Source organism: Medicago sativa, chromosome 7 (assembly GCF_051527215.1).
Source record: "Medicago sativa cultivar Bolivia chromosome 7, Bolivia_mono, whole genome shotgun sequence".
Classification (NCBI taxonomy): domain Eukaryota; kingdom Viridiplantae; phylum Streptophyta; class Magnoliopsida; order Fabales; family Fabaceae; genus Medicago; species Medicago sativa.
Window position 1 is genome coordinate 6,551,474 of NC_140755.1, and position 16,319 is coordinate 6,567,792.

General features: G+C 36.2%; 1 protein-coding gene across 1 annotated transcript; it reads right to left on the reverse strand.

The window, feature by feature from the left end:
* Positions 1-1,148: 1,148 nt before the first annotated feature.
* LOC146903849 (protein ABIL1-like) lies at positions 1,149-14,777 on the reverse strand. The gene is made up of 9 exons (XM_085723411.1): positions 14,600-14,777; positions 10,409-10,491; positions 9,595-9,745; positions 9,404-9,503; positions 9,204-9,294; positions 8,992-9,081; positions 3,537-3,589; positions 2,005-2,111; positions 1,149-1,811 (listed from the first exon to the last, which is right to left on the reverse strand). Exons 1-9 carry the CDS (start codon positions 14,666-14,668, stop codon positions 1,653-1,655), a joined length of 903 nt encoding a protein of 300 aa, XP_085579537.1. The 5' UTR covers positions 14,669-14,777; the 3' UTR covers positions 1,149-1,652.
* Between the last annotated feature and the right edge of the window lie 1,542 nt (positions 14,778-16,319).

Below are 16,319 nucleotides of genomic sequence, written 5' to 3' on the forward strand. Positions count from 1 at the left end.
TTTGTGGAAATCAAGGAATGATAAAGTCTTTAAGAATGTTAATGTTGAGGTGTATGGTATTGTGGAAGAGGTTAAAGTGCTGGCCTGGAAATGGATTATGTGTAGGATGAGTTTGCGGGTTTGTCTTTTCTTCGAGTGGTGTTGGAACCCTCAATGGTGCCTTAGCAGACAACCTAGCAGGTCCTGATTGTGCATTGGCTAGCAGGTTTTGGTGCTGTTGCAGTCCTTCTGTCTGTGAGAGCAGCGGCGTATTTTACTGTGGTTGTTTAGCAGTTCGTCTGCTGTTGTTTTACGGGCTGTCTGTGATGTGCTGTAGGCTGTAGCTGCTGTGTTCTGCTTGGGTGCTGCTGTGTTTGGCTCTGTCTTGTTTGTTTTTTGGTGTGGTTTGGTTGTGAGGCATCAGGTGGTTGGCAGGCTGTGTTTTTCCCTTTGCTTTTTTCCCGGTTCCGGTGGCACCCTTGCTGCGTTTTGTCCTTCCATCTTAGGCGAGTCTGTTTTTTCCTGCTGCTGTTGCTTGGCAGATTTTTTGGTGGTTTAGTTGCTTTTGGGTGCCTCGGGTGTTGACGCAGGGGTATGCTGGAGGGTTTTCTCTTGTATATCTTTGCGTCACGACTCTTGTGGGTTGTTCCTTTTGTTTTCGGGTGGTTTTTTAATGGGGTTTTTGTTCGAGCCAGGTGATTGTATGGCAACCGATTTCCCCTTCTTTGTATTTTTTTCTCCACCCAAGCTTATTAGTGCGTAATTCATGGATATATATCATGGATATATATCATGAGTAATATACATGAGTAATTCATGTATATATATCATTCAAAAAGGATCCTTCAAAAAAAAAAAAATCATTCAAAAAGGAATAATACAAGTAAGTTTTTAATTATAATTTGTGACTTTTTCAACAAATATCTAAATTGGTCCTTAAAATTATAAGATCGCATCAATCTAGTTCCTTTCATTAGCAATTCCAAAATGATTCATGAAATTATAAAATTTTAATCAAATTCACCTTTCTGTTGATGCTTGTAAAGATTAGAGTGACATTAAGATGGTTATATTGAAATTAAGTTGGTTAAACATTTCTTTATCCACCATTATCATCAAAATGTAATATAATACCTTAGAAGTGATGAAAATAATATAATAGAGTACAATTGGAAAAAATATATATTACTATTATATTGAAAACTGAAAAATTACATTTATTTTAGTACAACATTTTTTACTGAAAATGTTATAGTTTTGTGGCACAAATACATCATAAGTCAAGCTGTGCCCAAATAGTGTGTGTATCAGTGTATATGGATTGTAATTCAGATGTATATATGGTTGCCTTGGGTAATCTAGCAAGCAGAAGATTCTATTTTTGATCATCATTACTTTGGGGCTACTGGCTCGCCTTACTATACAATTATTATGCACTGCCATTATTCAAAGGCATAAACTACAAATATAAAATAAAGTAATTCTAGTCCGCAGTTATGCGCGGGATACTTTGATTTACTAAACGAAGAAAAAAATCAAGTAATTTTGGGCATTTGTGGACGCATAGTGAATGGATAGGGCATAATGCAATTGAGTAGATTTAAGTGTTTTCTTAACTCTTCTGTCAAAATCTGTCACAAAACAGAATGGCTAGCATTTGCCTGGAGAGGTATTTATGAGACAGAGCCGGCTCGCAATTTTGCAGATCTTTGCTTGACAAAAAAACTTGATAGCACACTTTTGCTGCGACTAGGAACATGGATAGTCTCATGTACATTTAGATTGTCAAAGGACCCAAATGTTGTCAATGGTCTGAAACCCTCTAATGCATCCTGCAGACAGAATCATCAATAACATCACTAAAAAATGTTACATAGCAAAAGCACTAAAAAAGAATAAATGACAAAATATTATCAGTTTAAAAAACATGCAAAAAATTGCGAAAAATGGGTTAATATAATCACAGTTTGACTATTTTATTAAGCATGGAACAACATTTGAACTTGCTGATGAATATGACATTACCCTTCCTGTGACACCGAGTGTTTGGCTGGCAGCACCAGAAGTAGGCACTCCATTTGGTACGTGGTTGTTCGATGCTGAAGGTTTCAACCGTGTAACCTCTTCATTATCTGCAGGCATGCAACTAAGCTATTATTTTTATAGTGGAAAAAACAAACATTGGTTGCCCAATTGAACTGAATTATTTGATGTGCTTGAAACTGATTAAGATCTAATATATGATTGTTTGATGATTCAAAACAAATATATACAAGTGGTGAATAAAATGGAATCCCCAAAACAAATGAGAAAGATGACATCTGCGAATCTAGTCTAAGGTAGCTAAATCGTATAATCAACACCCCTAAAACCAGAGCTTAACATGCCAAAAGCTGATAATTAGAATACAGCAAAGAAGTCTTGTCTCTTAGGGTGTGTTTGGTTGTGAAAAGAAAGTGTGAAGAGAGAAAAATGTGAGAAAGAGTTTGAAAAGAGAGAAATATATGAGAAATAGAGTAGATTTGATATATTATTTGGTACATGAGAAGAAAGAGAGAAATAGAAGAGAGAGAAGTGTGTTTAATTTTTGAAAAGACTAAAATATCCTTATATTAAAAAAACTAATACAATTTATTATCTTAGTAATTTAATTTCATATATACTTTTTTTGATTTCATATACAAATTAATGCAGTTTTTTTATTCTAATTTAATTAAGAAATTAAATTGATTATTTTTACACAGAAATTAGACTACTTCTTAATTAATTGTTTAAAATAGTTTTACGTAGTCAATTAATTAAATCAATTCATTACAGTTTTATCAAAAAAAATATATTACTAGATTTTCACACTATTTATTTTCACTGGTTTTATCAAATCGTATGTTTTTTTCTAAAGATTATTTGTTATTTGGTCATACAAAAAAAAAACAATGTTATTTAGCCTTTCAAAAACAACAAGATGGTCTATGTTACTGTTATCTAAGCAAGGGCAAAATTGAGAAATGTCTAAAATAACAACAGCTCCTCCCCTTTCTTCGCATCCATGGAGAGAAGGAATATTGACGTGGGGTCCACTGATTTTTGATCTCTCTCCCCTATTTCTTCCCCCCACCAAACAGCTTTGATGGGACACTTCTCTCCTTTCTCTCTCCCTTCAACTTCTCTCGTCCCATCTTCTCCTCAACCAAACAGCCCCTTAATGATTTTTACAAGAGTCTTTTCCCAAAAGAAATAACAATAAACCTCAATCCGTTTAGTCCACTCTTGCAAAACTAACATAAATGCCCCGAAATCAAAGAAGTGAAAACCAACTGCAGCAAGGCTAGTCTTCTAGATACCAACTAAAAATGATGAAAAGACGGTCTCATATAATTTGACGATACAAAACAAATATATTTACTATATAAAAGGGAGTCCAAAAATCTTATGGATTGAGAGGTCACAGCTATGAGTCCCACTGTCTAAGGAAACTAAATCATATCAAGAAATAAAAGAAAAACAGAGAATAAAACCCAATCAACAAATACCAGGGACACAATTATTCAACAACAAACCTGTAAGGTGGAAAACTCCAGTGGTCTTGGCAGAGAATTTTGCGTCCTTGGTTCTGCAAAAGTGGATGTGTAACTGTTAGGAAACTACGCACAATTTCCCCATGGTCAGATTAAGTAGAAGTGGAATAAATGCGGAATAACAACACACAAGATTGTTAACGAAGTTCGGCCAATAATGCCTACTCTCCGGACTGCTGCTGCAGATCTTTTTAATAAAGGAAATATATGTGTTTACAAACACTCACAAACTCTCACTACCCACAACCCAATTACACCCAGGAATTTTCTCCTAAAATTCTCACACTGAGTTTTTCTAAACTCTCTACTGATGTAATATATTTGTGTTGTTGTTGTTCTGTGTTGTAATTACAATGGTTTGCAAGCAAGCTATTTATAGGGGTGCAAAGTCATTGCCTCACCTACTACCAATTACCTACTACCAATTATTCACCAACAATTGCACTATGTAGTAGGTACCCAACAATGTTCACCAACAATTGCCATGCTTTTCAAACATGTATTGCTGTCAAATGCCAAAAACTTTCGGTCATTTAACTTTCGGTGTATTTTATTCATTCTTTTATTCACACATGCAATGGTGGGTCCCTCCATTTGCCAACAATCTCCCACTTGAAGACTGATTTCAATCGGTCTTCACACCTCGATCATGCAGCATCCTTCTCTGGTCTCTTATTCTAACAGGCCAACTGAAGTTGAGCACAACTTCAGTTTGTCGATAGTCACCACCTTTGTTAACATATCTACGGGATTCTTACTTCCTTGAATTTTGATCAATGTTAGAACCTCATCCTCAAGAAGAGATCTGATGAAGTGATAACGAAGACCTATGTGCTTTGTTCTCGAATGAAATGCTGAATTCCTTGCCAGATGTATCGCACTCTGACTATCACTGTACAAAGCACATTTCTCCTGCATGAATCCTAACTCTGTTAACAATCCTTGAAGCCATATCAATTCTTTGCTAGCTTCTGTTACTGCTACATACTCAGCCTCTGTAGTGGATAAAGCGACAATCTTTTGTATTTGCGACATCCAACTAACTGCTCCAGTACCAACAGTAAATATATAACCAGTTGTACTTCTTCGGTGATCAACTTCACCAGCAAAGTCTGCATCTACGTAGCCTTCTACTTTTATCTCTCCTTTGCTGAAGTACAAACATTTCTCTGTGGTGCCTCTTAGATACCTCAAAATCCATTTAACCGCTTCCCAATGAGCTTTACCTGGATTTGACATAAACCTGCTAATAACTCCCACTGCATGGCCAATGTCTGGCCTCGTACAGACCATTGCGTACATCAAACTTCCAATTGCTGAAGCATATGGAATCCTGGCCATGAGTTCTTTTTCTTCCTCCGTCTGAGGTGATTGTTCTTGAGATAGGCGAAAATGACTTGCCAACGGTGTGCTAACCGATTTGGCATCGCCCATGTTGAATCTTTGCAAAACACGGTTGATGTACTCTGCTTGAGATAACTGCAAAACTCCTTTTTGCTTATCTCTCGTGATTTGCATACCAAGAATTTTCTTTGCCTGACCTAAATCCTTCATGTCAAACTCTTTTGACAATTGCATCTTCAAGTTTTTGATCTCATCAATGTCTGAGCCTGCTACTAACATATCATCAACATAAAATAGCAAAATGATATAACTTGACTTATATCTCTTGAAGAAGCAACAATGGTCGGCATTGCACTTCTGGAAACCTTCCTTGTGCATGAAGCTTTCAAACTTCATATACCACTGCCTTGGAGCTTGTTTCAGGCCATACAAGCTCTTCTTTAACCTGCACACCATATTCTCTTTCCCTTTTTCTGAGAATCCTTCTGGTTGGTGCATGTATATCTCCTCATTTAAGTCTCCATGAAGAAATGCAGTCTTCACATCTAACTGCTCAAGATAGAGATTTTCGCTGGCAACAATACTTAAGACAGACCTGATAGTATTGAGCTTCACCACTGGAGCAAAAATCTCGGTGTAGTCAATTCCTTCTTTCTGCTGGAATCCTTTGACCACTAGTCGGGCTTTGTATCTCTTAGAGCCATCATGGTCCTCCTTTACTCGATACACCCATTTGTTGTGAAGTGCCTTCTTTCCCTTGGGTAACTTAGCTAGTTCCCATGTCTGATTGGAGATCAAAGACTTCATTTCGTCTTTCATGGCAAGCACCCACTTACTAGCATCCGTGGTCTGACATGCTTCATCATAATCTTCAGGCTCTCCTCCATCAGTTAACAACATGTAGTTTATGTATCTGCTGTTTGGAACACGAAGTCTAGAAGACCTTCTTAATTCAGGAACTGGAGTAGGATGCACTGGTGTGTCAGACGGTTGTCTGATGCTTGATTCTGCCAATTCCTCTGATTGGGGAATCTCATCTGTGGGACTTCCTGGAACATCATCCATCTCTACATAAACAGGCTCGCTCAATCCTGAGTCGTTGGTGGTTGTGTTATGCCTGTCTTTGTACATCACTCTTTCATTGAAGATCACATCTCTACTGCGAACCATCTTTTTGTTTTCATCATCCCAGAGGCGGTAGCCAAACTCATCTTCACCATAACCGATGAAAGTGCACTTCTTGGATTTGGGATCAAGTTTATTTCTACCTTGATCACTAATATGCACATATGCTACACAGCCGAAAACTCTAAGATGTGAGAGTTTTACCTCTTTTCCACTCCATACCTCTTCTGGTATTTTATGCTCCAATGGCACCGATGGACCTCGGTTGATTAAGTAAGCTGATGTGTTGACTGCTTCTGCCCAGAAGTTCTTTGGTAAGCCTGACTGCACACGCAAGCTTCTGGCTCTCTCAGTCAATGTTCTATTCATACGCTCAGCTACACCATTATGTTGGGGAGTGCCTGGCACAGTTCTTTCCATTCTGATCCCGTGCTCATAGCAAAACTTCTTGAATTTGGTGTCTTCATATTCACCACCATTGTCGGTTCTGAGCTTTTTGATCTTCAAACTTGTCTCATTTTCCACCATGGCTTTCCATCTCTTGAAAGCTTCAAATACTTCAGACTTATGTTTCAGAAAGTATACCCATACCTTCCTAGAGTGATCATCGATAAAAGTCACGAAGTAATGCTTCCCACCAATGGATGGGACAGTTGTTGGACCCCAAACATCAGAGTGAACAAGCTCAAGTTTCTCCTTCTTTGGGGTTCTTCCACTTGTCTGAAAGCTGACTCTCTTCTGCTTTCCAAGTATACAGTCTTCACATATGTCAATTTCTATTGACCGAAGACTTGGTAGTTTTCCTTTTGAGTGCATAACCTTCATCCCCTTTTCACTCATATGGCCTAATCTCTTGTGCCATAGATTAGGATTTTCATTTGTTGCAACTGCAATCAAATGGCATGCTCCAGCTGTCTTGTAAAGAGTACCACTCTTTCTACCGCGAGCTATGGTCATTGCACCTTTTGAAATCTTCCAGTCATCACCGTGGAAGACTGTTGTGTAGCCTTCGTCAGCCAACTGGCCTACGGAGATTAAGTTTTTCGTGAGGTCGGGAATATGTCTGACATTTTTCAATTCCCATACAGACCCATTCAACTTAATCTTAACTTCACCTTTACCCACAACCTTACAAGATTGTTCATTTCCAAGGTAAACTTTACCAAGGTTACCGGGGACATAATTCTTGAAGAATTCTTTCTGGGAAGTAGCATGAAAAGACGCTCCAGAGTCTAACACCCAAGACTCTTCCTTGCTCTCCAAAGAACATATCAACGCGTCACCTCCTCCTGAGGTGGAAGCAACATTTGCCTCATCTTTAGCCTCTTGATTCTTTGCTGGGAGCCTACACTGATTTTTGAAGTGTCCCGTCTTTCCACAATTCCAACAGTCGATAGATTTCGAGTTCTGAGAACTACGATGATTTCTGGATTTGGATTGTCTGGCCTTTGATTTACCACGTCCATTTCCTCTGGTTGAATTTCTTCCTCTTGACTCTGTATGCAATACTGAAGAGGATGAAGATTCACCCAACTCTCTCCGTCGGATCTCTTCACTGAGTACCAGATCACGAACATCATCAAATTTCATCTTTTTGCTTCCCGAGGAGCTACTCACAGCTGTGACGGTAGCACTCCAACTATCTGGTAGGGATGACAAAAGTATCAATGCTCGTACCTCATCGTCAAATTCGATACCAACTGAACTTAATTGGGTTGTGACAATATTAAGTTCATTGATATGTTGCGCCACTGATGCGCCTTCTGTCATCCGAAGTGTAAACAACCGCCTCATCAAATGAACTTTATTTGATGCTGAAGGCTTTTCGTACATGCTAGAAAGAGCCTTCATAAGACCAGCGGTGGTTTTCTCTTTTGCTATGTTAAAAGCAACATTTCGAGATAACGACAATCGCACAACACCAAGTGCTTGTCTATCGAGAAGGTTCCACTCATCATCCTTCATCGATTCTGGTTTCTTTTCTGTGAGAGGTTGATGTAGCTTTTTCTGATACAAATAATCTTCGATCTGCATCTTCCAAAAGCCAAAGTCCGCACCATCGAACTTTTCAATTTTCACCTTTCCTTCGTCTGCAGCCATAACTCCCACTTGAATCTAACCTCCTCTGGATATTCTTTGACAAATTTTGTGAACCACTGTGTTTTAGAACACCTCCGTGAACAAATTGGTAACACTGACCAAATTTTCACTATTCACGAAAATTACTATTCACGTGAATTATTATTCACGAATAGTACTTTTGCCAAAAATAACAGAGATACCGAGCCAGGAGCTCTGATACCAGTTGTTAGGAAACTACGCACAATTTCCCCATGGTCAGATTAAGTAGAAGTGGAATAAATGCGGAATAACAACACACAAGATTGTTAACGAAGTTCGGCCAATAATGCCTACTCTCCGGACTGCTGCTGCAGATCTTTTTAATAAAGGAAATATATGTGTTTACAAACACTCACAAACTCTCACTACCCACAACCCAATTACACCCAGGAATTTTCTCCTAAAATTCTCACACTGAGTTTTTCTAAACTCTCTACTGATGTAATATATTTGTGTTGTTGTTGTTGTTCTGTGTTGTAATTACAATGGTTTGCAAGCAAGCTATTTATAGGGGTGCAAAGTCATTGCCTCACCTACTACCAATTACCTACTACCAATTATTCACCAACAATTGCACTATGTAGTAGGTACCCAACAATGTTCACCAACAATTGCCATGCTTTTCAAACATGTATTGCTGTCAAATGCCAAAAACTTTCGGTCATTTAACTTTCGGTGTATTTTATTCATTCTTTTATTCACACATGCAATGGTGGGTCCCTCCATTTGCCAACAGTAACGTATTAAAACAACACTCTGCAACTTTGTGCAATAATGATGCCATCAATGGTAAAAGAGAAAAATAAATAGAGCAACAGCCATGTGCAGCCTCAAATTAAAAATTTACTTTTTTGAAGCATGTGAACTTCGCTTTTTTAAGGTCGACTTAGTTTCTGATGCTAGATGCCATGAAAGAGTTTTTGCAACAGGGGTACCTAAGTACAACAATACACATTTAGTTGAAGAAAATAATGTCCATCACTTACCAACAAACCTGAGGGGTGGGGTGTGGGGAACAAACATTAGGACAAGCGACAGAGTTTTCCCAACTACACATCTGATGGTTGAGGACGATTTCTGGTTCTAAATGAATTTTGTTTTGCATCAGTCTGTTTGTATGGACGGAAATGTACCTTTTTATTGACCGAATCTAGTTTGCATTGTGCAACAGAAATGAACAAGAACCATAAGTAAAAACAAAATTCACAGTCTGGTGTCAATAACTACTTATGGAGAAAAGTTATAGCAGTTAAGCCTACTTGGCAAAATGTAGTGCTTGTGATGTCTAGGAATAATAGCCAACAACTGCTGTTGCCGAACCCCCTCTTTGTTTGTGTATACTCGGCATGTAAGAAGTCTCTGCATGTAGCAAGCAAATATGAAACATGTCACTTCAACTCCATTAGAAATACCTAGTTTAACATGACATCTCTAACGTTTTTGTTGTAACCTGATTTAGAGTACAGATCTTCAAGTCCATGGTTGAAACATCCAATGTTTGCTGCTCAAGAAGATCAGTTAACTTGCAGGCTACAGTCCCAAGATGATCAACAGCATTGACAAGAGCTCTTGCAGCATAATCTTTCATGTTGTCAAGTACACTGAAATCCATACAGGTCAAATACACAATAATTATCGGTAAGCAGATGATGCACGAGCTTATAATCTCTCCCACAAGCTGTTAAAATAGTCACAAAAATTTCAAGGACACAAGTTCATGTCCTTTTAAGGATATGACGATATGCCACAACATCCATTTTACGCTTCACTATTGAGACAACATTTTAAGAATCAGAATAACAAATACTTTTGCATATAAACAATAATGCTGATATCAGATATCGGTAATCAGTGCTCACCACAAGTCACATTAACAACAACAAATGTTAGTTGGTGTTCTTTGGTCACCACTTCAGACCGTTCAAATTTTAGTCATCAGAAATCGTCGAATTAAATTACTATTGTTTAAGTACTCTAAATTTACATATCTGCTTCTTTATTCACATAATTATATTTTGTCCTACCCACATAAAGCAAAGCATACAAATTACATTTATTGAAATACCTAAAGAGTGGTACAATAGAAAAATTTAGCCATAACATTAACTGGCAAAGTGCTCCCATAAAATCAAATGTTTGTAGCAGTGTTACGATATAATAGTTTTGATTATTTCCAAAAAAAAAAAAAAAAGGTTGAAAGAAGGGGCTAAGATTGCCTTCTAAAACAACAAACTAAAAATCTCATTACGAATCAAACATCTTACATTTCTTTCTGATCACTACGGAGATAAGATTTTTCACAGTAGTCTGCAGCAGAATAGAGTTGAGGCCTCAGATTCTTAAGTTCCTGAAAAGACATAACATGAAGATCAATATTAGAAATTGTTCAAACTACAAACTTTTCACATGAAACCCAGTCTGCGTATACTCGGAGAATGGAAATGCAGTCATTCAATTATTATGAGATGAGTTGGGAGAAGCTGAGTTCGATTTCTGGATGGAACGATTCATGGCTAGACACTACTAAAAAAATGTCATTTTCGGACGAAATTTCGGACGGTTTTGGGACGGAATTTACGGACATTTCCCACAGAATTCGGACGGAAATGTGTTTTCGGACGGAATTCGGACGGATAAGGCGTTGTCCGAAAAAGCCGCGTCGCAAATCATAATTCCGTCCCAAATTTCGTCCCAAAAATATTTGGGACGGATTTCGCACGATTATGTTTGTGGGACATGTGAATAGATTTCGGACGCATTTCGGACGGAATTAAGTTCAATTTCCTACGAATTTCGGACGGAATTAAGTTTAATTTCCTACAGTTTTCGGACGTAATTAAGTTTAATTTCCTACAGTTTTCGGACGGAATTAAGTTTAATTTCCTACAGTGTTCAGACAAATTTTCCAACGATTTTCGGACGAAATTAAGGAACCTTAAAATATTTACCACGCTTTTCGGGAGAGATTATATGCTTTTTTTTATACAGAATTGCAACAAAATTAATTTATTTTAATGAGTTTAAAATAAATTGAAATCCTAAAATTATATTCAATAATACATAATAGATTCAAATAAAATTAAAAAATAATTCAAGAGTAAACAAATGCTCATTGTCTAAAACAAAATTATACAAACTAGATTCATATATGTGCTCAATGTTCTAGCACATAATATCACAAAATAACATGACTAAATTGTTCACTAGTCAATACTCAAAAGTAAATTAACAGAAATTTGAGTAATACTTTGTTCAAAAGATGACGTACTCGAACACAAGACAAACATATACCCATAGATATAGAACCATCGGTATGAATGGAGCTCCCTTGAGTTGAGGCACTATTTGCAATGTTTGCCACTGATAAATTCATAAAATTTTTATCGGATCCCCAATAAAGTATTAATTGATTCCATATTGGCTCAGGGATGTACTTTGGCCAGTATTCGGAATTTTCTGCATAGTTTTTCCTCTTTTGATACATCATACCTCTGAATCTACCTTCTCCCTTGATCTCAAGGCATTCTTGATCAATTCCTTCATCTTCAGAGTGTTTATGTGTGGTGATGGTGTAGGTTGTGCATGTGATAATGATTGACTTAGAGATACCTGTGGAGATGGTGTAGTAGGTGTAACTTATACAACAATTAGCCCTTTACCAGTTGAGTATCGGCCTCGAGAGGATAAAGTCCTTCCACCTCTGTTAGTACCTCTTCCAGACATCTAAAACAACAATTTGATTAACTGCCTAAATAACTTTTCTTTTTAAATGACAAATTTATTCCCAAGCAAAACAGACCTAACAAACCTAGGCAATTAGACCAGCACTAACAATAAAATCACACCAGAAAAACAAATGGCATAATGTACATATCAAGGCTGAACATAGTAAAAAAAAAATTATTAGAAATATTTACATTTTAATAGCATGAATGAAATCCAGACATAAAACCATTACAGCAATTAGTGATGTCAATGCATGTTTTTTCCTCTCATTTTTAAGTCTCTATGATAGTCCATAGTTTCTATACACAACCTGTCTACAATTGAAGATTCACTTTAAACATGAATCGTGATCCGTAATTTATTACTCCCTAGTCTAATTATGCCATGTTTTGCGCCTAACAGTTGGTAAACTGGATTCACTTTTCAATAGTTCAACCAAGTTATGTAAAAAATTCCTTTAAACTTATAGAATGCACCAAAACAAAATTAGGATGATAAGTTGAAATTCCACTTTTTGAAAGTTTATTCTTAACCTCTATCTAGTGTATTCTTTCAACTATCTTGAATTTTAGAGTGCCTAACATGCTAAATTTCAAAATCTCCAGACCAACTCATACCTTCCAATGCAGCTAAATTTAGCATCGCTATAACCAGTATTTGACATCGTTTTTTACTAAATAGAACACTGGAAATTTCTTCAAATTCTCCTATGTTATAGCGCCAGTATCAACATAAACTCTGATTGATGCTAAAAATAATTCAACAATGACATGCATGATAATTAAAATTGGGCAAGAGCAATTTATTTCTTTAAAGAAGGACAAAACACAAAGTGCATTTAATTGTAAACAATGGAAAAATTGTGACACCATAAGGATGGTTGCTTCTCCTTAATTGCAAAACCATAGTCCGTAGCCAGGTATTGAGTTGCAGAACTACTGCCACAGCTGGTAAACCCTTGAAAACTTAAAAAAAAATCTGTGATCATTATCATGTCCAATGGAGATAATCTATAACTAGGTGTCACCAAAAATATAACACCCAACATCATCTAGCTACCAAAATACAACACCAAAAGTATGCCAACAGAAAAACAGAACTGAGATACACACACTTAAACACCAAAACAGAAAAGAAAAAAACAGCACAAAAACACTAACTGCTTCTAGAAAGAACAACCACCTAGAAAAAAACACTAACAACCACAACATCAGCACTCTAGCTGCACAAACACACTAGCTGCACCTAGAAACAGCAGCAGCAAAGCAGCGCCCCATACACAGCTGCTAAAGGCACCAAAATTGGCTAAAAAGCAAAGAAAACTCAGCACTAAAACAACCACGGTAGCAGCACTCTAACAACAACGCCAAGAATCAACACCGGGTACTATTAAGGATGTAGAAGCTAGTCAGATTCAACTAACTTCATCTAAAGTCAATTAGGACAGTTATCCATCTGTTAGCAGTAGATGTAACTATTATTAGTTAGTAGTTTAGTTAGCTAGCTATTGTGATCTGTAAGCCGCATATATAGCTCAAACACTTGTATTTTTTCTGCAGTCTATGCAATATGAGATTTCTCTCAATTCTCTATACTTAAAACACAACTAATAAAAATTGCATTGCAATGACATTTAACCGCGATATCAATAATTGCTTTGTGATCGCAACCACAAACAGGTTATTTCTTACTAGCATCTTAAAAAAGTGGCTGCATTTATCTGCATTATCTATAACCACAGTTTAGAACTTAAAAGTGAATCCAAGTCTTTCAACAGAAAAAAGTGAACAAAAAATAAACCCACAATTATTTTCAACACAAAACCCACAATTAAGCACAAAACTCACAATTATTTTCAACAGCAAACGTGAATCCAAGTATAGGTAGTTAAGCACACTAAAAACCCTAATAAGTAAAACAAAATAAACCCTAAAATTGAACCAAGAATCAGGTACAAGTTTATGGGAACATGCTTGATTTTTTGAAGAAAACACTGAGAAATTAAAAAAAAAATATACAGATAATCCTCAGATCTGAAGAGAAGAGAAGTGAACCTTGGATAGCTTGAGAGATTGATTGACAAGCTTGAGAAGTTTTTGGAAGAAATTGATTGAAGAGCAGCACAGGAGAAGTTGATTGAAGAGCAGCACACTGAGAAATTGATGTTGAAGTTGGTTTTAGGGTTATGAAAGAGGGAGATGAAATTTTAGGGTCATGAGAGCAGCACACGAGGGAAATTTTGTGAGATATAAGCGGGAGATGAAATTTTCCCAATTAAAACCCTCAAAAATATTAGCCGTCCGAAATCCGTCTCAATATTTCACACGGTTTTGGGACAGAATTGTTTTTTTTAAAGAAATCCGTGCGAAATTCGTGGGAAAAAACACTGTTTGAACATGTCATAAAATTTTCACACGATTTTGGGACGGATTTGGGACGAAAATTTCGCTCCGTTAAAACCGTCCCAAATCCGTCCGAAAAATTCAGACAAACTCGTATCCGTCCGAAAATTCCGTCCGAAATCACTGTTTTTTTAGTAGTGAGACTATACTTTACTTACCTCAAGGCCGAACTCTGGAGACGAGTGATATATTAATTTTCCAGGCCTTAACAGTTCCAACCCAAATGCATATTAATTGAAACTAATTAACTACTTGAACTCAAACACTTGATTAATTGGTAATTTGAATTAGAATAAAAATATATAGATCTGAATGAAGGTGAGGTACCTGAAGGGCGAAGACAAAGCTCTTACTCTGTTCCATTGAAACCTCGTCGAATGTCATTGCCAACTCCATCTCTTACTCTCTATGTAATGCACTATTAGCTATAAACAACAAATGAACAAGATTAATATATAATTCATTCATTCATTACTTAATTAATTAATTAATCATCAAATGAAGAAGATATTAATTAAAGTATATTTTTGTTGTTTTGTTGCAACTTGCAGCAAGGAATTCATTTCATTTTCAAGTGAAGAAAATCACTCAATTCAATGTTTTATTAAAAAGTAAGTAACTACTAATCAGCGAATATTTAATATTTTTACTTTGTTTATTCAAAAGGAATTGCAAAAAAGAAAACATCTCACAACATATCTGAAAAGACACTCCTTCTACTTATTCTTCTTCTTGCATTGCCGCTTTGTTACAACTACACACACCGCTGTCCTCTCCTCTCCTCACTTTGTTTTGTTTTGGATCAGAATCTTTGCTTTTAATACTCCTCCTTCATGCTTCAAATAAAGTATTACAAACTTTTCTACACATACTGGAAAATAATACTCCCTCCGTCCTAAAATATAAGCAAAAAAATCTCATTTTCTTTGTATCAAAATATAAGCAAAAAACACCAACTTTTATGTTATTATTGTGTTTTTTCAAACAAATCATCTTTTCCAATATAAAATTAAATGCATGTTGCATTCAATTTGTTTCTCTTTTTATTTTCTCCATAATTTTTAACCAATGAGAATTATTTTTACATCTTTCCATGAAACTTATTCCAAGGAGAACACAAAAAATTATACCTCAAATCACTAAGTATTGGTTTTCTTAATAAGTGTGAATTAGTGTTTTTTGCTTATAAAAAAAGACGGAGGGAGTATTATAAACAATAAATGTGAATTGTGAATATCATAGTCACACGGTTCGTAGTTCGCTTCGGTACGTGGTACGAATTCGGGTACGCGGTACGCAACTCTCAAGAGAATTCGGTACGTAGGGGGTATACATAGTTGGTACGTTATGGGTTCGTGGTTTGTAAAAATATAATAGTAGTATACTAAGAATAAAAATATTTTTTAGTGTTTTGAAACCAACAAATATTTAGTTACAAAAATAAAGATTTTGAAATATACTTCCTCAATATAATAAATTACACAACCGCATAAAATAGTTAAATAAAGTTATTTTTTTAAGGAAAGTTAAATAAAGTTGAATAAGTTGAATCTTGAGAATTGAGGAGAAACCTCGTAAGCAGAAAGTAATAACAGATTGTATCGGAAATTGCCATTTGTTTTGGATTCTCGTAAAAGAAGCATGTGGTTTTTGTTTAGCTAAACACAGAGTCTTTTCTCTTTCTTAACACTTCATGTTCATCTACAGAACAAGAAAACAAACTTTTCATCTTCTTCGGTTCTTCTTTCTCCAGCACCCATTTATTCCATATGTCAATTTCGACTCACAATTAATAAGAGAAGGATGAAAACACTTGAAAAAATGCAATTCAAAACTGAAAAAAATGAAAAACGGTGAGACTTTTGAACTGTTCTCTCTTCATCTTGCCGGTACGTTGCTTTTTGCGAATTCAGATGCGAATTCGGACGAACCAATTCGCGGTTCCCTTGAAGGGCAGCGAATTCTGTGACTATGGTGAATATTGTATTTTTACACAATTATCACATGAGTTTTGCTGACAAATATCCTAATGACGCTTTTTAAGAAT

What these genes read in the sequence shown, in the direction of transcription:
- LOC146903849 (XM_085723411.1), bottom strand. Translation starts at nt 14,668, where the DNA reads ATGGAGTTGGCAATGACATTCGACGAGGTTTCAATGGAACAGAGTAAG. An exon ending in GCTTTGTCTTCGCCCTTCAG is followed by an intron (nt 10,492 to 14,599) that starts GTACCTCACCTT and finishes ATGTCTTTTCAG; the next exon opens with GAACTTAAGAATCTGAGGCC. An exon ending in TGGAGTTTTCCACCTTACAG is followed by an intron (nt 2,112 to 3,536) that starts GTTTGTTGTTGA and finishes GCATGCCTGCAG; the next exon opens with ATAATGAAGAGGTTACACGG.